The 21,747-nt window shown below is 40.6% G+C and overlaps 1 protein-coding gene across 1 annotated transcript in view; it reads left to right on the forward strand.

Annotated features, from left to right (window-relative positions):
• COL3A1 (collagen type III alpha 1 chain) overlaps positions 1-21,115 on the forward strand; it is a 49,044-nt gene extending 27,929 nt beyond the window's left edge. The window contains exons 12-51 of the mRNA XM_085065980.1: positions 102-146; positions 328-381; positions 1,315-1,359; positions 2,071-2,124; positions 2,625-2,723; positions 2,846-2,890; positions 3,012-3,110; positions 3,675-3,728; positions 3,897-4,004; positions 5,192-5,245; positions 5,368-5,466; positions 6,550-6,603; positions 6,952-7,050; positions 7,204-7,257; positions 7,378-7,431; positions 7,949-8,002; positions 8,380-8,433; positions 8,636-8,680; positions 8,754-8,852; positions 8,941-9,048; positions 9,548-9,601; positions 10,570-10,623; positions 10,727-10,780; positions 11,393-11,446; positions 11,657-11,764; positions 11,929-11,982; positions 12,443-12,496; positions 13,126-13,287; positions 13,412-13,519; positions 14,289-14,396; positions 14,766-14,819; positions 15,002-15,109; positions 15,742-15,795; positions 15,906-16,013; positions 17,145-17,198; positions 17,528-17,635; positions 17,944-18,226; positions 18,713-18,900; positions 19,077-19,319; positions 19,939-21,115. Coding sequence (XP_084922106.1) covers positions 102-146; positions 328-381; positions 1,315-1,359; positions 2,071-2,124; positions 2,625-2,723; positions 2,846-2,890; positions 3,012-3,110; positions 3,675-3,728; positions 3,897-4,004; positions 5,192-5,245; positions 5,368-5,466; positions 6,550-6,603; positions 6,952-7,050; positions 7,204-7,257; positions 7,378-7,431; positions 7,949-8,002; positions 8,380-8,433; positions 8,636-8,680; positions 8,754-8,852; positions 8,941-9,048; positions 9,548-9,601; positions 10,570-10,623; positions 10,727-10,780; positions 11,393-11,446; positions 11,657-11,764; positions 11,929-11,982; positions 12,443-12,496; positions 13,126-13,287; positions 13,412-13,519; positions 14,289-14,396; positions 14,766-14,819; positions 15,002-15,109; positions 15,742-15,795; positions 15,906-16,013; positions 17,145-17,198; positions 17,528-17,635; positions 17,944-18,226; positions 18,713-18,900; positions 19,077-19,319; positions 19,939-20,085 — 3,534 coding nt within the window. The 3' untranslated portion in view covers positions 20,086-21,115. The remainder of the gene's footprint in view (positions 1-101; positions 147-327; positions 382-1,314; positions 1,360-2,070; positions 2,125-2,624; positions 2,724-2,845; positions 2,891-3,011; positions 3,111-3,674; positions 3,729-3,896; positions 4,005-5,191; positions 5,246-5,367; positions 5,467-6,549; positions 6,604-6,951; positions 7,051-7,203; positions 7,258-7,377; positions 7,432-7,948; positions 8,003-8,379; positions 8,434-8,635; positions 8,681-8,753; positions 8,853-8,940; positions 9,049-9,547; positions 9,602-10,569; positions 10,624-10,726; positions 10,781-11,392; positions 11,447-11,656; positions 11,765-11,928; positions 11,983-12,442; positions 12,497-13,125; positions 13,288-13,411; positions 13,520-14,288; positions 14,397-14,765; positions 14,820-15,001; positions 15,110-15,741; positions 15,796-15,905; positions 16,014-17,144; positions 17,199-17,527; positions 17,636-17,943; positions 18,227-18,712; positions 18,901-19,076; positions 19,320-19,938) is intronic.
• The last annotated feature ends 632 nt before the right edge of the window (positions 21,116-21,747 follow it).

Consider the following 21,747-nt stretch of genomic DNA (forward strand, 5'->3'; position numbering starts at 1 on the left):
AAGGGACAACAAATTGGGCTCTCTTTTTTCTGTGTCTCTTTCCCTTGAATAAACCAAAAAACATTCTCACCCAAGTTCATTTTGTTTTCTTTCCACAACAGGGTGAAACTGGTCTTCCTGGAGTAAATGGAGCACCAGGCCAACCGGTAAATATGTGCATCCTGCAGTGTTTAAGTGTTAACTGAGTTGTTCCTCCTTCTTTTAACTTTAATTAAGCCACCACACGCAGTGAACATTAGTGAGTTATGGAAATAAGAACAATGTCTCTTTGCTCAGCCATCTTGTTTCAGAAGCCATTTAACAGATTTGTTTTCATATGTTTTCTAGGGACCAAGAGGCCCAGCTGGAGAAAGAGGAAGACCTGGGAATCCCGGTGGCCCTGTAAGTAATTGCAGACATTGCTCTTTTCCATGGGCAGCACATATTTGGATTCAATATGTTACGAATGCCCTACCTCCTTAAAGCAGTTGTAATGCAAAGGACTGAAAAACTATATAGCATCTGTAAAAATCTCCCATGAAAACTTCTCAGTCCCAAATTAAAGATGTAGCACTTCTAATCCACAACACGTTCACCATTTTATTTCCTGTTTTGCTTTTTAAAGTGAATAGATTACACATTGAGGAAGAGTTCAGTGTTTCAGCATAAACTGAGGTCCAGCCAAGAGGAGCAGGGAGGAGGAGTGGAAGCAAAGAGTGGCAGGAGACAGCAGAGAGAGGAAAATATGCAATCTCAGGAGTAACTTGCAGGGAAAAGATAAAATTCCTCTTTGACTGAGATTAGGGGATACTCCCTTGCTCTGAAGGAATTCTTAGTTCATAGCATTCAACACAATCAACAAAGCAGTTTAACAGCCAGCAGCCTGTTTGTACAGACAGTGCATAAGCTGAGAAGAGGATCTGATCTAACATGGCTACAAGATAGGCAATAGGCTTAAAATCATCAGTGTTCATTAGGTTTTTGGAGTGAAGTTTAGTCTTCTTTGTGAATCAGAAATATACATCTATTGCAATCTTATTTATTCACACAGACAATGTTTTGCGGCTGTCATTTCCTTAAGAAATAGGATAAGAATGTATTTTTACATCTTCATGTCTCAGTGCAAGTCACTAAAGTGTTGGATATTCCTTCACAAAATGTTTAGCTAATTATTACTTTAGAATTTCTCAGTTGAGGAAACCTTGGGTCTTAGTCAGCTAAGTGGTAGTGTACAGACAGACACAAGAATGTGGTCTCTGAGTCTGGGACGTGAAAGGATGTGGGTTCTGTGGCTGGGGTGGTGCTCTGTACCCAACACCTCTCTCCTTTCCCTAGGGTGCCAATGGCAAAGACGGATCTCCAGGAGCTGCAGGCGCACCTGTAAGACAACTCTGACTTTCAGTATTTGTGTGGCTTTAGTCTAATGGCTTCTAGCTGATGTTCTGCAGTGCCAGCAGTTCTGAAACTGGGGTGCACTTATTCAAGAATGAGCATTTTATTTAATTCATAGCACTGTTGGTTGATATTTAAAGGACACTGTGCAATAAGAGAGCTCTCACATCATAAATCAGGAAAAGCAAAAATCCAAACCCAGATTATTCTCAGAGAACATACAGTTGGATAGAACTGCTGTACTCCATGAAGATCAAATTTTAAATGATCTTATCAAATAAATTATTTAGCTGTCTGGAGTGGGCAAACATTTTTCTTTCCCATATGTGCAAAAACCTGAGCATGTCCACATGTGTGTGTAACAGCTGGACTGGCTTTCTTTTTTCCTTCCTTTTTTATAATTAGAACAGATTTTGAATTTTTTTTACCACTTAATCTCCTTAATGATAGATTTTATGTTTTTAAATTTAAAATACAGAAATTCAGCTGAACATGTAAAACCCAGGCTAACTAAGACGTAGGTGTGATATTTTAGGACTAGCCAAATTTCATCTTTTACAGCATGATTTATATTTGCTATTTTGCCAGCTGTTTCCTTACTCAGAGAAAAATCCCATAATCAGACTCTCTTTTTTAACCTAATATTAATTCCATATGGCTTTTACCTTTTGCATTAATAGTATTTCTTTCGCTTTTAAGGGTCCCCCAGGTCCCCCTGGAACTGCAGGATTCCCAGGTTCTCCAGGTTTTAAGGTATTCAGCTAAAGATGCATAACTACATGGGATTTGGTCCTTTCTCCAGTTACACACCTTATGTCCCTGTACATCATCATTTTATGAGCCCTCCTTTTTCTGGCTGCTATTACACTGTTTGCAAGCCTAGAACTGATGAGCTGCCATATGCAGCATGAGACAAACCCAGTCCTCTCCATCTTCATGAATGCCCACAACAAAACACCACTTCGGGGTGTCTCTTGCATGCTCTGGGTTGTGTTTTGGGAGGAGCTGGAGTGAATGTCCCACAGCTTCAGGCGCTGTGCACCATGTGCTGCCTGGAGTGCCCATGTCCCTTATGGCTCAGCTCCAGGCACTGCTCAGCTGGCTCTTGCACCCAGCTGATGATGCTGGCAGCCTTCTGCCCAGATCACACCAACATGCCACAGCAGAGGAAGAAACCATTAATTTGATACTGATTGCCTGGACATGACTAAAATGCCTTAATTTTTTCCTTTTTCTGTTTTTTTTTTCCATAGGGTGAAGCTGGTCCTCCTGGTCCTGCTGGTGTTAGTGGTAGTCCTGGAGAGAGAGGAGAACCTGGTCCTCAGGGCAATGCTGGGCCACCCGGGCCTCAGGTACATCAATAATCTGTGGCACCTGAGAGGGGCTGTGTCACCCGCTCTTCACAGAGCCCTAGGTGTCCTTTGGTCTGGGTCTGGGTTAGCAGCACTGGTTACTCACATATTTATTTTTCCAGGGCCCCCCTGGAAGAGCTGGAAGCCCTGGAAACAAGGGTGAAATGGTGAGTACTTTTCATACCAGTGCCATTGCTGCACTGTGTTGATGAGAATCACGGTTTGGACTGGGTTGAACCCATCAGTGCCATGCTCTCTTCATCCCTGTCTGCTGCTCTCTCTCTGCAGGGACCCGCTGGTATTCCTGGTGCTCCTGGTCTGCCAGGAGGCCGTGGTCCTCCTGGTCCTGCAGGTGCAAGTGGAAACCCTGGAGCAAAAGGCAGTCCGGTGAGTTACTAATGGTATTCCCACTGGTTGTACAAACAAATATGGTGGAAGTAACACTAGTATCATTAAAAAAACCCCATTGATCTCCTGTTCCCTTGAAACAGTCCAATAAATTATTTTATAATGAAAAGAGGCAATTATTTTTATAAATATATAACATATTTCTTTCACACATATAGGTATTGCTATATATAAAAATTATACATAAATGTGTTCTTCTTACAGCCTTACACTACATGTAGCTATTGGCAGAGAAAGTATTTAGGGATTTCAGGCAAAAGACTCAACGACATCTGAAGTAGCTCAGAAACAGATATAAAATTTTACTCAGTGGTGTTTAAGCTTGTATCACCTCTTTCCTTTACTGGATTTTTAAGGAGTCCCATGACTTCCACTTCCAGGTTCAGCCAGTGCATGCTGATTCCTTTGCAGAATGTGAAAGAATAAAAAGGAGTCAATAATTTGTAATGTCATGTCTACTTCCTAGTATTTCAGTACATCTAGTAGCTCCAGAATGATACCCAGTTGCAACCCATAATTTTAATGGGATTTTCTCCTTTTTAGGGAGACCCTGGTAAGGATGGTGCAAAAGGCGATCCAGGCCCAAAAGGCGAGCGTGTAAGTGATTTCCAAATGTGTCCAGAGACTTCTTTTAAAGAAGTCTGAACCCTGACTCATTTCCCATACAAAACCTGTTTCGGGTTTTTTTGGGGGGGTTTTTTGTTGGTTTTTTTTTTTTTTTGAGACTTCTAATTCATTGATGGGCTTGGTTTCTGTTGTTGCCAGGGTGAAAACGGCACCCCAGGTGCTCCTGGGCCTCCTGGTGAGGAAGGGAAGAGAGGTGCAAATGGTGAACCCGGGCAGAATGGAGTACCTGGTACCCCTGGAGAAAGGGTGAGCTGTGGTACACAACCCTTTGAGCTAAGACAGAGACAGCAAATTCTGCTGTTCAAAACACTTCAAGGAGAAATTTGGCTCCATATCTCTTCTCAGCAAATTCCAGATGTGATACAGGGTTACAAAACTGGGGAGAATTCTTATCTAGTTTCTCCTCTGAATTGCAGCTCTTGGATCTATCTCAGTTGGAAATAAATTAATTTCTTTCAGGTTTTGATACAGTGAAGAAGAAACAGTGATCTTATAAATCTGGAAATTCATCAAAAGGTTTTTGCTGAGAAGCAATCGTAAACTCTGAGAACAACAAGGGGGAATAAATAATACAAATTTCAAAATTACTTCTCATTTAACAAAACTAAACAATCAAAAAAATTTCCACTCTGGAAAGTGAAATTAATGTAAATTCTTCTGCATTCAAGATATGTCTTTATGTCAACATTTCTATTGTTAATACACCTTAAATGTCAATAAGAGCAATATTGTCAGGATATGCTCCACAGTATAATATTTTAACTGCAAACGATTGTTTTTGTCAAGTATATTAAATAGTTTTCCAAAAATTTAATAATTCTCACAGAGGAATCCATGAATTGTTTTATTCAACAAAATAAATAGCAGCATCATTACAAATTTTAGATTTCTGTTCCCATCAGAACCAAAGGAAATTGTGCTGAGGTATTTATAAGGACTAACTTAATTGATTGCAATATTTGCTGCAGCTATGAGGAAACCAAAGAGGCACAATGAACTAATTAAACACACTAAACACATAAATGGGGCTGCAAAATTAAATTTTTAATTCAAATTTCTTGAAAGCAATTAAGATAGTAGCAAATACAAATATTAAAATAATACAATAGAGCTCTTCACAGTATTGAAGTGGAGGAAAATAATTGTTTAATACATAATGTGATGTTTTATTTTTTATATTGCATTAGAAAACTCATAATGATGCAAGGGCAGCTAAAAATAATGGAGGACAGGCTATATTTTCAGCAGGAGCATTATAACCCAAGAGAAAATAGTCTGTAGTCCTTCTTACTACAGTGACATGTCACTTTTTTTTTTTCCCCCATTAATTTTCATAGTGATATGTCTAATGGCAAATAGTTTAGAAGAAAACCCAGTTGCCATTAGGTGCACCATCTTGCCTCTGATCCATAGTTTGCTCTTTCCTTTGGCAGGGCTCCCCTGGTTTCCGTGGCTTACCCGGTAGCAATGGACTTCCAGGTGAAAAGGTATGAAACTTCCTCTGAAAAAACACTCCAAACCTTTGGAGAATGCATGTGAATTTGGATGGACAGTTCCAGATTCAACATGGTGCTGATTTGTTCACTGTGGATTTGCACATCTCTTCCAGGGTCCTGCTGGTGAGCGTGGCAGCCCAGGTCCCCCTGGCCCCAGCGGCCCTGCAGGAGAGCGCGGACAGGACGGAGGCCCAGGCCTTCCTGGAATGAGAGTAAGCAGGACATCTCCAAGAAATCCAGACAAACTCTATGAGAGATGATATCATCCCCTCGGCTGATGAGACAGAGGAGTCAGCTAGAAATCTTTTCCATGAGTTCCTTTCAGTAGTTGCAGCATCCATTCCCAGTGGGACAGGTCACTGTGCACAGACAAGGGACGTTCCCAGGACACTGTCACAACCCAGTGAGGAGGCTTTGGGGACACTTCCAGAGCATGCCAGGCCCTGCCATGAGAAATGCCTTTAACATGGATTAGCATTGGATGATTTTCTGCATTACCTCTTTACATATTAGCAAATTCTAACATGAGATATTTGGGGTGGCATTGAAATATATTTATATTTCAATTATTATGTAAATAGACTTAAATGTTTAAATAATTAAATGATACATTAATTTAAATCTTTCAATGTATTTAAGTATCATATTTTTTGCTTATTTTCAATTAAAACAAACTGTTGGTCAGGTTTTCATGGTACATATCAGGAAGATTTCAGAGATGACCTATTATGTAGCACCAACAGAATGTAACAATGTCAAAGTGCACATGGAACAACAATGGAACAAAATTTTGGGAGTTCTACTAAGAATTAGCAACAACTGACATCAAATATATTGATATGCAAAAGAACAGCTGCAGGCTTCTGGGAGTGAAACAAATTTTTATTGGCAATGAAAATTAATTATTTAAAACAAAAATAGTATTTGGAAATGTAAACAAGTCAATGAAAAAGAGTTATAAATTGTGTCGCTTTCAGGTAGAGGTATGTAGTCAGAATTGTTTCATCGCTTGTTTCTTACATCTAAAATTAGTTTCCTTCCCACATAATGAAAGAACAAAATTTTTGTGCTAGTTGATGAATGTCTGGTGTCTTGTTTATATACAGCTCACAGAAAAAGCAATAAACCCATAATGGCAGAATTTGTTAGCTTTCTCCAGTTCTCCCCTTTCATGGGAGGGGAGAAATGGGAAGACTTTTAATCTTTATTAAAGAGGATGAAACCAAGCATGAATTGTAAGTTAATAATTTACTTTTTAAACTTTTTTAACATTCTTTTTTTTCCTTCAATTGCAGGGATTGCCTGGAATTCCAGGAAGCCCTGGAAGCGATGGGAAACCTGGTCCTCCCGTATGTACATTGTGCAAATATTTTATCTCAGTCCTCCTACTGATCCAACCCTACCCTTATCCCACAGTATCCACATGACAGGTTGTTATCACAGTCAGATTAACTGTCTCCTCTTTCTTTGCGTTAACTACCAAAGCTCTTTTTATGCTGTATCATTGTCCTAACAGCCTGCAAATCCTGTCATTTCATACCATGTGAAATACAGGGTAGAAGGACATGAGTTGCAATACAAAACACACAATGAGTTTTGGACAACCGCGTCTCACCGTCGCTCTGTTTGAGTCATGAGTATTCCTTTATTTCACACCTCAGTTGCCATGTTTTCCTCTCCTTTTTTGCTTCTCCCAGGGCAATCAGGGTGAATCTGGACGCTCTGGCCCACCTGGCCCTCCAGGCCCACGTGGCCAACCAGGTGTGATGGGTTTCCCTGGTCCGAAGGGCAATGAGGTGAGTGGGATTCCTCCACTTCTTTGCTGAGGCTTGATGAGTCAAGTGTAAAACTAAATTGCTCCCTAGTGGGGCTGTCTCGTGCTGCAGCTTTAGAGTAGTGTTCACTAACAAGAAACAAATATTTCAAATGTGATCTTTCTTTTATTTAAGGGTGCACCGGGTAAGAATGGAGAAAGAGGCCCTGGTGGACCACCTGGAACACCTGTAAGTTTCATTAACACTTTGTTTAGTTATTTAATAAAGACATAATATTAGTAATAACTTGATGAGTCTTATAAAAATGGTATCAACCCCTAACCATAGGCTCATTTTGTCTTTAAACAGGGTCCTGCTGGGAAGAATGGTGATGTTGGCCTCCCAGGTCCTCCAGGACCTACTGTAAGTGTGGTGCATCCAAGGCAATGGTCAGGGGGTCTGGAATCTACAGATAGACACTGGGAATTTAGGGGAAGGAAAATATTTTTAATTATAGAAATAAATCTCCTTTTATGAAGACAAATGAAGGAGCTCTTCTTTGCCATTATTTTAATGAATTAAAACTTAAAACTTTGGTGGGAGAACCTCTAGTCATACATGCTTAGTAAAGATTGAAATGAAAAGTCAAATTAGAGCTCTGGGAGCTCTACCTTCTTTTCAAGCTGAAGCTTATTGTTGCTCCCTTTAACATTTATGGCATTTCAGTCTACTCTCAAGTTAAAATATGTCTGCTGAATCACATCTAACAGCTGGAGGGAAAAGTGCAAATACCAGAACTCCAAGATACAGTAGGATTGTGCAATGTTATCATCAGACCATGATAAGGGAGGTGTAGATTAGAGGTGGTGTGGAGGTGTTTATATGTCAAAATGTTCTCAGGCAAGCTCATAGACCTTTTTCCTCATTTGTGTGATTCTAGGGTGCTTCTGGTGAGAGAGGAGAACCAGGACCAGCAGGCCCACCTGGCCTCCAGGTGCTGTGTGTTTATTGTTTTCTGATTCTTTTTAATACACTAACACACACACTAAAATTAAAAAAAAAAAACCAAACAAAAAAGAAAATAAAAACATCTGAACATTTACATTGGAGGTCATGTCATCATATTTTGAGTATACTAGAATATAACAGAATAACCACTTCACAAAAGTTACTGCTTCATAGACCATTGCAAACCAAGTGGTTAGCTGAGATTGTCTCATCTAAACCCCTCAGCTAACAAATTGGCATTTCCTTCTTTCTGAAGGATTGGAATGAGTTGCCTACACATCTTTGTGTCAAAACCAAACAATTTCAAAATGGAAAATGCATAATTAATCTGTGTAACATGGATAATACTGTTCCTTTACATAGGGATTGCCTGGTGGACCAGGACCAGCTGGAGAGAATGGAAAGCCTGGAGAACCAGTAAGTAGTAATTCCTTTTTTTAAGTAACAAAAAATTAATGAGAAGTTCTTCCTATATTACATTTCCAAATTCAGACAGCTCTCTTCAGAGCAGCAAAATCTGATTTTGGTAATAATAGGGGATAGAAACAGGATGCCAAGCACAAAGCAGATTTACTAAGTAGAGTTCATGGATAACTTACATCTGTTTTCTCATAACCAGGGACCAAAAGGTGATGTTGGAGGACCCGGATTCCCAGGCCCTAAGGTAAATAATAAAGCAGCTTTTTTGTAAAGACAAATGAACCTGAAAACAAAGAATAACAAATTTTTTATCACAGGGAGAAAATGGTATCCCAGGAGAACGTGGTGCACAAGGTCCTCCAGGACCTCCTGGAACAAGAGGTGGACCAGGTCCTGCTGGCACAGAAGGTGCCAAGGTACCCACAGACTTTCTTCCTTTTCTGCTATTCTGCCTACCATTTGGGTTAATTTTGTTTTATCTAATTATTTTTTGTTACTCCTTAGGGTCCTCCTGGCCCACCTGGTCCCCCTGGAGGCACAGGACTGCCTGGCTTACAGGGAATGCCAGGAGAAAGAGGAGCTTCTGGAAGTCCTGGACCAAAGGGGGAGAGGGTAACACATACAAATTTCTGATTTTATGTTAATTTAATGTTGACTCCCCACAAAGCACTTGCTTTGTCCATGTCTTCACTTTGGCCAGATTTCAGAGGTGCAGAGTGTGTAGAAGTATTGTTGAGTTAGCAATGGGATGTGGGTCCTAGAGTTTGGAAAATATGGGATTTTTCCCTCAGTTTAATACATGCTGGATTTTTTGGAGCACTAGATCTCTCGGGGGATAGGTACATCAAAACAGTTCTAATTAATCTAATGAACCATGAAAATAATTCATATCATGGGCAGACAATTTGGCCTAGACTTCATTTTGAATCAATTTGGGATTTTTCCATGAAAGTATAGATTATCTGATGGTGAATATTGGGCAGAGTGTCATCCTCAGTTTTGATAAGGAGACCTGGCTATTGAGACACCCTCAGTGTGAGATTCCTCCCCACATTTAGGTTCATTTTATGCTTCCTTTTTGCTCATGTTTTTCATGTCTTACTCTTCCTAGGGAGAACCTGGTGGCAAAGGTGCTGATGGCCTTCCTGGTGCGAGAGGAGAGAGGGTGAGTAGTCCTGAAACATCCAACAGTTTATCCATTAGCATCACACACCCTGAACTTAGGACATGACTAACCTTACAGCCAATAAATACTGTCTAGGACAGGTAAAGTTGTAATCTCATTGTGTTTCATTCCAGCAGTGCAAAACTGGGTTTATAAACTAAACTAGACTTAATACTAGTTTTTGTGACCCACTCCTTGGGTAAGCAAATGGAATCTTTCTGCAGAAAGACTGCAGTTGATTGAGACAATGTTTTAGAGGGAAAGCAATCACATGAAAGTAGAGAAAAATCTACCTGACTGATGTTATAATGAATCACAAGAAGACACAGATAATAAATATTCACATACAGGATACTCCTACAGGTTACTACATATGATATATTTATACATATGTGTAGCAAATACACATAAAATAGACACTTGAAATATATCCATCCATCAAATCACTACCTGCAGGCACTATATATATCAAAGTAATGTGGGATGACAAATATATAAATGCAGGTTGATTGAGTTGGAGGAAATGTAAAAATTTATTTTAGACTATAAAGGTACACATTAAATTTTTGAGAAAGAAAGAAGTCAGGGAGCTAGTCAGGAGTTGTTGAATATATGCTGAAGAAATGTGGATCAATTATGTCTCTGAAAATTAGGGCAGCAGGTAAATTTTATTGTATACCATTGAAAGAGACTTATTAACTTCAGGTGGTTTTGGATTAGGTTTGTATGGTGGGGGAAAAAGAAAGAATCACTCAGTTGGAGATCTCTCACACTGGAAAAGGGTGTGATTTCGGGATGTCACTCTAAAATGTGTCCAACAACTTGCTGGCATTGTAGAGTTGCTTCATTTAAATATCTTTGGCAATCTGTTTACACTGAAACATAAATGCTATTGATCAAAATAGAGGATTTAACACTGTCATATTTTGAGACAAAATATGTAATTTTCTACTTTTCCAATTGTTCAGGGCAATGTAGGTCCCATCGGTCCTCCTGGTCCTGCTGGCCCACCTGGAGATAAGGTAAAGGCTCCTCCATAGTGGTGGTTGTACTGTACAGAGTCACAGGGGTGGCTGTCTGCTGGCAGGAAGACAAACACCTAGTGACCATCCTTGTTCCTTGCAGGGAGAGACTGGCCCAGCAGGTGCCCCTGGTCCCATGGGCTCCCGTGGAGGTCCTGTAAGTGACAACTTTTCTCCATGTGTAACTTCACTGTGGTTCCCCTTGCCGATAGACATCAGTGCTGCACCAACCCTGTCTGGAACACTGGGCTTGGGTTGTAAATAAAGCAAGCACATTCAGGTCCTGTTGACTCTTGGGATTTATAGGCACTAAAGACTTCAGAAAATGAGTGCTTTTAATAGTGTAAAGGGGTCAGAGGGCTGTGGTTAGGGGGCAGGGAAAGAGTGTGAGCAATAGTTGTGTCCATCTTGATTTAGAGTTAAGTAAACTTTAAAAAACTCTTTTTCTTGTATTCATGTTTTTAGATTGATGAAACAGCACACTGGGATCTTAGTTGGATATAGGGAACACCATGGATTGTACTCAGGGTTTACACAGGTGTAGCTGAGTTAGATACACATTTTAGATAATTATCAGATAATTCCTGAACAATTGTTTTTAGCACTCAGGAGCAGCTGATGTTTTGGATCAGATGCATGGGTTGTTTTTTTTTCCTGCAAAGGCTGATAAGACAAAGAAACTTCAGCAGCATCAATAGGATTATTCTCTAACTTTTAAAGTGAAGCTTATCTTCCTAACATCTTCCATTGCTGACATGGTTTTCTACAGGGTGAACGAGGAGAACAAGGTCTTCCTGGACCTGCTGGCTTCCCTGGAGCCCCAGTAAGTATCTATCTTTCTGTACTTAGTCACATGTAGGGCAACATGCCTTTGTCCTTCCCCTCCTGCACTGGTAGGCCAACAGAATTCAACTGCATTCACATTCAGCTTAAGATTTAGATTCCCTTCAGAAGAGTACCTGGACAGAGTTTCTCATCAAAGTGTATCATCTGCTTTTTTGAGTGGTACAATAACAATACAATTTTTCCACAGGGCCAAAATGGAGAACCTGGTGGGAAAGGAGAAAGAGGCCCCCCTGGTCTAAGAGGAGAGGCTGGACCCCCTGGAGCAGCTGGCCCACAGGGTGGCCCTGGTGCCCCAGTAAGTGTTCACTGCCCCTTGTTGCTACAGAGTGCTTTCCTCAGCCCTTCCTTGAACCTCAGGGCACTGAGCCCAAGTGCAAGGAGGTGAACTGCCAGAAACTTATTGACACTTCCTATAGTTTTAATCTGTATCAAATCTTTTATCTACTTCCTTCCATGTAGGGTCCACCTGGTCCCCAAGGAATAAAGGGAGACCGAGGATCGCCTGGTGGCCCTGTGAGTACCTCTTCAATTTAGTCACTGCTAAATGCCTCTACTTATTACAACAAATGTGATGTAAATGAAACATAAGAACTTCAATGACTTTAATATAGGCAGTTCAAGAAAAATTAAAGTGTTCTAGAAGGAGTAATTAAAGTTGAGATATTTAGTGATCTGGATTACATTGACTTTAGACCCAAAGCTCTAAAATAGCTTATCTCAATAGTTATTATATTTACTTGCCATCTTTGCCAAGTTTCTCAGAGCCCATTAGCTCAAGTTTGAGGATAATATGTGACCTCCCCTTGCAAATAAATAAATAAACTTGTGACTTTTTGTTCAGCTGCAGAACATTTAATTCAGGTTTTAAACAAAACATGACTATAAATTAAATTCAGCAGGTGTGTAAAAATCAATTTGTTCCTGTTTTGCCAATCTTCAGAAAATGACAACTAAAGGTATTGATCTCCTTTAGGGTGCTGCTGGTTTCCCTGGTGCTCGTGGTCTACCTGGTCCCCCTGGTAACAATGTAAGTTGGTTTATTGCCCTTTTCTTTTATTCTTACTTTGTGAATACATTTAGACATTTATTAATATATTATGCAAAAACATTCTGAATATGATGCTTCTACATCAGGAAAAAGATCTAAAAAATGAGTTTACCCTCCTTATTTTATGGAATAGAAATTGGGATTTTAATTAAGGTCCCATTGAAGTCAATGTAATTCTTTCCATTTATTGGCTCAGCTAAGGTCGTAATGAAAGACATTTCATTCTGCACATGTCCAAGACACCATATTAAAGGCATATGGCAGGAGTGGTTCAAGAAAGCAGAATCTGCTGGTATTTCCAATTTCTGTGGCAGAGCCATGGGTAAGGAATGTATATCCTGTGGTGGATGCATTACAGGCACTGGGCATCCAAAACATGCAGGTGTTACATTATGCAAACTGTATGTCCAGACAGTAGGGATAAAAAAATGCCAGTTGTGAAAGTGCTACATGAAAGGATTCCCTTACAACACCAGATCAGATTTGGGTGCACAGGGGCTGGACCCTAAATCTGCCTTCAGGCAATGACTCAAGTCTGGCTGGCTTTTGTGAGACCACTGCCAGCACATGTGTGCAGCTCACGCTCTCTGTTTTAAAATCCTTTTTAGGGTAGCCCAGGGCCCCCTGGTAACGCAGGACCTGCAGGCAAGGATGGCCCTCCCGGCCCCCCTGGTAGTTCTGGTTCTCCTGGCGGTCCAGGACCTGCTGGAATCAGAGGAGAGCCTGGTGCTCCAGGTGAAAAAGGACCCCCAGGTGCTCGAGGAGAAAGGGTAAGTGCCCTTCAGCCAGGGGCTGTTCCACTAGTGCACAGGGATTATGTCTGTCCAGAAGAAGCAGGCACCTATGGAATGTTCAAGATGTTCCCACTGACTGATGTGACCTTCTCTCAAACAGGGGGCACCGGGTGAGCCAGGCCCTCAAGGCATCGTTGGCGGCCGGGGGAACACGGGTTTGCCAGGCCTGCGTGGCCCCAGTGGCCCACCTGGGATGGCAGGGGCTAAGGTGAGAGCTCTTCCCTGTAGCTGCAGCCTCCACCTTAACACAACCCTAACTCAGCTGCTAAAAATAGCTCATAGACACAAAAAAGTAATGAATGTGTTGGAGTGGGGTGATGCTTACAGTTATTTGTGTTTACATCCATAGGACCAGGCTTTAGAATGTCTGATTATATATTATTAAATACAGCTGCTGTGGGATGCAAGGTTGTCTTTAAGGTTATATTATCTATCATTTTATCTAGAAGTATTTTATCCTCTTGACACACTTTGGGAGGGTCATGAGGAGGAAGCTGTAACCTCCCCTTGGTACAAGACCTAAGTCACAGTCTCACCTACCACTAGTTGTTTACCTATGCTTAATTCTCAATATATTTCTTGATTAAATATTATGACCCAAACAGGAAAATACTTTCACCTCCCTCCAGAAAAGGTGGGGTGAGGCTTGGTTTGTATTTTCTCACTAATACAGTGATAGACCAGAATTTCTTGGTTAACTGCTTTGGCCATTGGTTTTGGGCATGTAAGAAGAGAAAAACACATTTATCATTTCTTAGTTGAGGAACATTCAATGACCTAGCATGAATATTACCAGCAACGAAAAGAAACCAGTTTGGCCAAGGTTTTGTCTCTTATTTTGTATATTCACAACCAGCAAAGCCATACCAGCCCATTACTTCATAAGGTCTCCTGCAAAATCACTGCATACAATGCAAAACACACTGGTATTTCCTAAGTACATTATCTGCAATGGAATTCTTTCTCTTGTTGTCCAGGGTGAAGATGGCAAACCAGGCACCAATGGTATCCCGGGAGAACGCGGTGCTCCTGGTCCCCAAGGCCCTATTGGACAAAGAGGCTTACCTGGAGAGCCTGGCAGAGATGTGAGTGGATGGGATTTTCCCTGCTAGCTTGTGAGTTACAAATGGGACACTCTGGGAGCAAATGCACTTTAAGGTTCACAAAGCCTCCCCCAATAGCCTGATGCACTGGGGGCCCTGAGCACATTGTGACCTCCTGTCCCTGCCATCCCCTTCACTGTCTGGGGACTTCATCTGTCTCACTTGGAACAGGACCCTGCACTGCATACAGAATAATGCAGGTCTTACAGGTCTTTTAGGAGCCACTCCACCTCCTGGAACTCTTTCTTCTTGAAAACTCTTTCTTTGATGGGCATTGTTTAAGCTTACTGGGAAACAAGCCATCTACTGCTCCTGCAGTTTATGACCAAACTGTGCCATTCTGTCTTGCAGGGTAACCCTGGCTCTGATGGCTTGCCTGGACGTGATGGATCCCCAGGAGGCAAAGTAAGAAATCACCAATATCCTTGGACTGCCAAATAAATGTGACATGAGCTACATGGCAATATATGTAGTTCTGTGCTGTGTAATTTGTTCCTTGAACCTCTTGTGCTCCACTGAATACACTCTTTATATTGAGTTCTATGAAACATGGCATTTATTATCCTGACAACTGTTACTATCTGCAGGGTGACCGTGGTGAAAATGGCTCTCCTGGCCCTCCAGGACCCCCTGGCCACCCTGGACCTGCAGGTAATGTTGGTGCACCTGGAAAAGCTGGTGAAAGAGGATTTCAGGTAAGAACAAAGTAAATATGTTACTTGCTTACTTACATACCTTTCCTATGCAAAGTCCATTTCAAATAGTAATAAAGAGGAAGTTTTGAAGAGTCATATTTGTTACTGTCAGAGTTTCTTGGCATCAAGGACCTCTTTTATAAGAATATTCAGGGGAAAGACATCTCAGTTCATGTTCCTGATAACTGTATAGAAATTAAGCTCAAAATTCCCGTGCTCCATAGGATGCCAAAAAGTACCTCATCCCACCAGGCCCTATCCTAATTTCCATCCCATCTGGGCTGATGCAGCACATCAATGTGTTATTTATTTAAACTAAGGGAGTAACTTTGGAAGCCTTCAAGTTATTTCTCAAGAGTGCTGACACCAGCACAGCTTGAGCACTGAGCACCTCACAGAGGGAAGGAGGGCTGTAGTGCCTGTGGTACAGATCAGTGCCTGTGGGCAGCTGAGAAAGGCTGATATTGATATGAAAATGATCTGGCCATAATTCTTGCTAATTGTAGTGTGGGTGTAGGTTCCCCTTGTTTCCCAACACCTGCTGGCTGTGAACATAGTGCTTATCTGGAAATAAAGAGGTGGGCTAGGCAGCTCCAAGTGATCCATACCTTCTTGTTCTTATCATGTCACAGGGTCCACCTGGCCCTCCTGGCTCTACTGGTCCTGCTGGTGCTCGTGGTCCTGCTGTAAGTCATATTTAAAGTATTTGTGATGTCATCCACTCACTATTTCCCCTTCTTTGTGCATTGCTCTCATCTTCCTCTATCTTCATTTTATTGCAAATCTACTCTTACAGGGTCCTCAAGGTCCTCGTGGTGATAAAGGTGAAACTGGCGAACGAGGCAGCAATGGCATAAAGGGTCACAGAGGCTTTCCTGGAACTCCTGGTCTCCCTGGTCCTCCTGTGAGTATTTTGCACTGGATTGGGAATTACAGCTGATCTTAGTTTCTATGTTCAGGCCCCAGGTACTTAATTAATCTTAGCTAATTTACTGGGAATCTGTGTGATTTGATTGTCAAATGTTTCAAAATCCAGATTCCCTGAATCAGCCTGAAATAAGTACTATTAAAGAACTAGAAAAAGCTGCTGGGAAGTAAAGATGGCTTTACTATAATCCCTTTCAATAAACACTTCTTGCATCCATTTATATAGGCTAGTCCTGATTTAATTAGGAAAGAGAGAAGTAGGGGTTGAAGTATCTATGTCTATTGGAAGTCTATCCTAGACAGACAACTAAAGCTACCCAGAGTCAAAAAAACTCTCTTCTGTCATGTATTTTTAATAGAAAGTAATATTGGGACAAAATGGGCATGAAATTGTAAACTACTGAATTGTAAATTTGCATTACCATTTGAACAGTTCATGATACCTAAGAGAATTGAAGGGCAAGAATAGACGGGTGGGCCATAGGTATATCTGTCAAGTAAAAGTTTAAAAAGGGATTTATGCTGAAAAAACCCTATGAATACCTGATACAAGTGAGAATCAAGAAACCAAAGCTCACCCAGTTAATATACCAAAGATGGCATCAATACCAACCTATTCAACAACAGAATAGAATCTTGAGTCTAATGTATAACATGAGAAAAAAAATTGATAAATTCTCATTTGATGATCAATAATTTCTAAACATATGGCTTAGTTCTTTGCAGCACAAACACACAGCAAATTTGCAAATGTATTTGAGATCATGAATGTTTGTCAAATTATTTAAATAACATTACTGGAAATATTATTGAGACTGCAGCATTTTAGCTGTAGCTACATATTCTTATGAACATGAGAGTTCATCCAAAGCTCATTGGTGTCATTTGGTTTTCTTGCATTTTGGATAACACATCTCCAATATGTCTTCATATGGAGAACATTCAATATTTTTTTCTATTTGGCCACCATTCTCTCGTATCTGACAGCCTTGTTTTAAGGATGTGTTTGGTATAATCTTAAAGAGGTTTTCAGTGTCTTTATTTAAGGCACATCCACCTAGTTGCTAAATATTACCAGGAGATGTGTGACTAACTTCTTTCTTCACAGGGTCCCCTGGGTCCACAAGGTGCAATTGGAAGTCCAGGAGCTTCAGGTGCAAGGGTAAGAAAAACTCCTTACTCAGCCTAACCGCAAGGAAAATTCAGACTGTTTAGTTAATATACAGATAGATAGATAGAGATATAAATTTTATATATAAATATATAATTTAATATAATATCTATCTTCATTTAAATATCTATAGATATCTATAATACAGATAAATTTCTATAATACATAGAATTATAAATTTTAATTGACCATCTTGACAGACAGCAGCTGAAGAAAGAAAAAATACCTGAGAAATCATAGAGAAATGTTTGAAATACCTCACAAAGGAATTATTGGATAAATTATTTTGACCATATTATTTGTGTTTCTCGTTGTTCTAGGGTCCCCCAGGACCAGCTGGACCCCCTGGAAAAGATGGTACCAGTGGCTACCCAGGTCCCATTGGTCCTCCTGGCCCCCGTGGTACCAGAGGTGAAAGCGGCCCTGCTGTAAGTAAATGGGTCAAACTCTCACAAGCAGATCTTTGGGGAATTTTCACGAAATATAGGGTGCTCTCTTCTTTAAACATCTCCCTCAGAAATTCTCAATTTGATGGACAAGGTTGGTGGCAGGAGGTATTTCGCAGCCAAGGCTAAATCCAAAAATGTACAGCTCATTTGTAGTTCAGTGTAACTATTGATGCCCTGGGTTTTGTGTTGGTCTAGGCTGATCATTGACTCATGATAAAAAATTCTCGTTTTTTTAAGATGAGGGCCCACAGAGTCTTTTAGTTTTAACCTGTTGGCTCTTTTTTTAGGGTCCACCAGGTCAGCCTGGTCTTCCTGGTCCTTCTGGCCCTCCTGGTCCATGCTGTGGTGGTGGTGCAGCTGCCCTGGGTGCTGGTGAGAAAGGTCCTGTTGGCTATGGCTATGAATATCGAGATGAGCCCAAAGAAAACGATATCAACCTGGCTGACATCATGTCCTCAATGAAGTCAATTAACAACCAGATTGAAAACATCATCAGTCCTGATGGATCCAGGAAGAATCCTGCTCGTAACTGCCGAGACCTGAAATTCTGCCATCCCGAGCTCAAGAGTGGTATGTTTAAATTGTCTTTTCTCCAATGGTAGCAGGTCTTGGGGATTGTTTTGGGTTTTTTTAACTTAACTATTTAAATGCAGATATCTTCAATAAAAATTTGACTTTTTCCCAAACAAATGTCATGAAAAAGATTATAAATATAAAACTAATTTTAAACTTTATTTAACTATGCATTTACACAGAATACACATTTGTTTTCAACTCTACTTCTTATGTCCTTATAAGTGAACATATGTTTAAACAATTCTAGGGTAAAAAGCCATTATGAGTTCTATATTTATGCTAAATGGCAGTCCCCATATACTATTCACATGAACTCAGTATCTTTTTATATCATCTCATTTTCTATGGCATCTCTTCTGCCAAAATTAATATATTTCCTGATTTGGCTCAGAAATCTGGCATAGAAATAAGCTTTACCATCATTCAGTCAAAGTCCTCTTCAAATATATTAAGCCCCTAAACATTTTTGCTTACCTTTAGGAGAGTACTGGATTGATCCCAACCAAGGCTGCAAGATGGATGCTATTAAAGTGTACTGCAACATGGAAACTGGCGAGACCTGCCTCAATGCTAACCCCAGGACTGTGCCAAGGAAAAACTGGTGGACCAGTGCAAACAGTGGAAAGAAACATGTTTGGTTTGGGGAATCTATGAATGGAGGCTTCCAGGTGAGAAATGAGCACACTTAACAGCCCAAATTGTACATCTTAACACACTAAAAAAATAACAGTGAATAAAAATCATGAAATTAAACTGAAACATTTAGTGAGTGAACAAATCATGATGTGGACTGTCCCTGGACACGATTAAACATAACACTCTTGCCTATGTTGGTACTCTGCAGTTCAGCTACGGCGATCCTGAGCTCCCAGAGGATGTCTCAGAAGTTCAGCTGGCCTTCCTGCGCATCCTCTCCAGCCGTGCCTCCCAGAACATCACCTACCACTGCAAGAACAGCATTGCCTACATGGACCTCGACAGCGGGAATGTTAAAAAAGCTCTGAAACTCATGAGCTCTACAGAAAGTGAGATCAAGGCTGAAGGAAACAGCAAATACACATATGCTGTTCTGGAAGATGGCTGTACTGTAAGTAAAGCGGAATTTAGTGCCATAGTTCAATAAATAATTCCCTCTAGTAGACTAGACGCATACTAAAGGTGCACATAAAAAGGGAAACTTAGATTCTGTACAGCAGAAGTGTCGTTCCTGTAGCACCTGTAGGAAGTGAGGTGTCCTTCCATTTAAATCTGTGCTTTACAGGTATCTCCTTGCCCTAGAGTCAAGGTCAGAGAAGTCACAGTCACCGAGTTTTGATCCATCCCATGTCAACTCTAAAACTAGTCATACCAAACCAAGGCTTGCTGGTTGAAGTCATGGGCTGTGGTTACGGGAATGGGAAACACAGAAATTTTGCAGGTCCAGCATTGTTTCCCTGTGCCTTGTCACTACAGTAGAAAGTACTGGAGAGGAGCAGTAACATCACTGAGCATGCTGGTCTGACAGCACCTGCAGCCTTTCCAGTAACAAATGCAAAACACTAACACTGTCCACAATTTCTCTCTCCTGGGCTCATTCCTACAGAGACTGCACCAGCTTGCAAGGGGTTGAGAGGGTTCATTAATAGGGAAATAGGAAATCTGATAAACTGTGGGATGCCTTTCATGTAGACTAGCATTCATTTCTCTAACTTTTTTTCTTTTCACAGAAACACACTGGTGAATGGGGTAGAACAGTTTTCGAATACAGGACGCGCAAGACAATGAGGTTGCCAGTGGTTGATATTGCACCATTAGATATCGGTGGTCCTGATCAGGAATTTGGCGTGGACATTGGCCCAGTCTGCTTCTTATAAACCAAAGATCCTGCTTTTTCTGAAACCCCAGCAAACAGATTCACACTCCAACTGTGCTCCTTTGTTTTAGCCTTGTCAGCTAGTACAGGTGACCATCTGTATCCCAGTTATTTATTATCAAAATTTCTGGGGGAAAAATCAATTTGATATCAAGGGTTATTTTTTTTTTTCGCTATTACACAAAATACAGTAAAAATGCTTTTTTTTTGCTCTATTTTTTTTACCAAATTCCATCTTCGAAACATGTCTCCGTGGTGCTATAATAAAACTTCAACACTTAATAAAACAACACTGTGTTCTATTAGTTGAATGTTAGCCAATTTACAAAGCACTGATTGCTCCCAGTACCAAAGTTTACCCTTCTTTCCAACATGCAATCCATAAAGCTAGAAAGACCTCCCTGTTTCAACTACCTCAACATGGACAGAAACTGGGATGTGTCTGAGTCAAACCAAAAATCAATCAAATCAATCAAAATGCATTGGACCTAGCAGTCAATTCCATGGATTCATTTGGTACAAAATTGTCTATTTCTGTACTGATTAGCTGTGAAAAGTACAGTGTAGTTTAAGACTTTAACACCTTAATGTCAGTAGTCACCATAATTTTATTGTTGGATTGTATTCTGTTGTCAAAGGTGCTTCTCTACTTTCCTGTCATTGCTGGTCAAGACCACTAAAATTAGGGAAGTGTAAAAGACTAATATGATGGTGCTAATGTATTTTTCACTCCTAACTCTGCAAGTCAGGGTTATTGACTTGCTTAAAAAAACCAAAAAGGTAAAGGATTTAAAGCAGTTGTAAATGTCTCCTGTCAAAGATTGTCATTGGCATGTCATAGTTGAGAATTTTCTCCCTTCACTCTGTAAAAGTCAATAAAGACGCAAAATTGTGAATTTCTTCTGTCACATTAACACATTTATAGTGTTGAAGGTTAACCATCTTTGTAAGCTTTTATATGGTTGTCGGTCTATTCCTTACAGAGACACATAATAAAATATCTTAATAAAACTTCCTGTTGTTTCATAAAACTGGCTTCTTTTTTAATTTTACTCTTTTTTCAAACAAATTAAGGCAGAACACAACTCTGACATCCCTCTCACTGATTTTTCAAAGATAATTTGCTTGAAGGGAGTCCTGGTAATCCTAAGGGATGCAGTTTACGGTGTACTACTATGAAATATTCTTTCTTACTTTTTCTACTGTTCTCCACCCAGTGGCTCATTTTTGCAAGTACAGTGAACTTCTTTATCAGCAGGGATTCAGATCTCACAGCAACATCCAAAACAAGGCCCATGCCAAGAGGAAATATGAGATCTTAACCAAGAGGAAATATAAGATGTTAACCTTCCCTCCTCCAAGAAACCTGCCTCAGTCTAAACAAACAGGCAGTCAAAGGTACCAGCCTTTCAGGGGCAGCTCAAATAAATGGCTTGAGGCTCCACAGGGCAGCCCAGAAGCACCAGCACTTTGACAAAGCTGACAGTTGAAACATCATGACAGTTTTTATGGCCAAGGGAGCTGTACAACTCAGCAGCCCCAGATGCTAGCAAAAAATTTAAGGAGCAACAGTTACCACAGTAACATTTACGGAGAAACAGTGCTTTGGCAATGTCTGAGCTTGAGGCCAGAAGAAGGCAATAAACTGAACAGAGCCCAGGCC

Source organism: Lichenostomus cassidix, chromosome 7 (assembly GCF_008360975.1).
Source record: "Lichenostomus cassidix isolate B80296 chromosome 7, HeHo_3.0, whole genome shotgun sequence".
NCBI lineage: Eukaryota > Metazoa > Chordata > Aves > Passeriformes > Meliphagidae > Lichenostomus > Lichenostomus cassidix.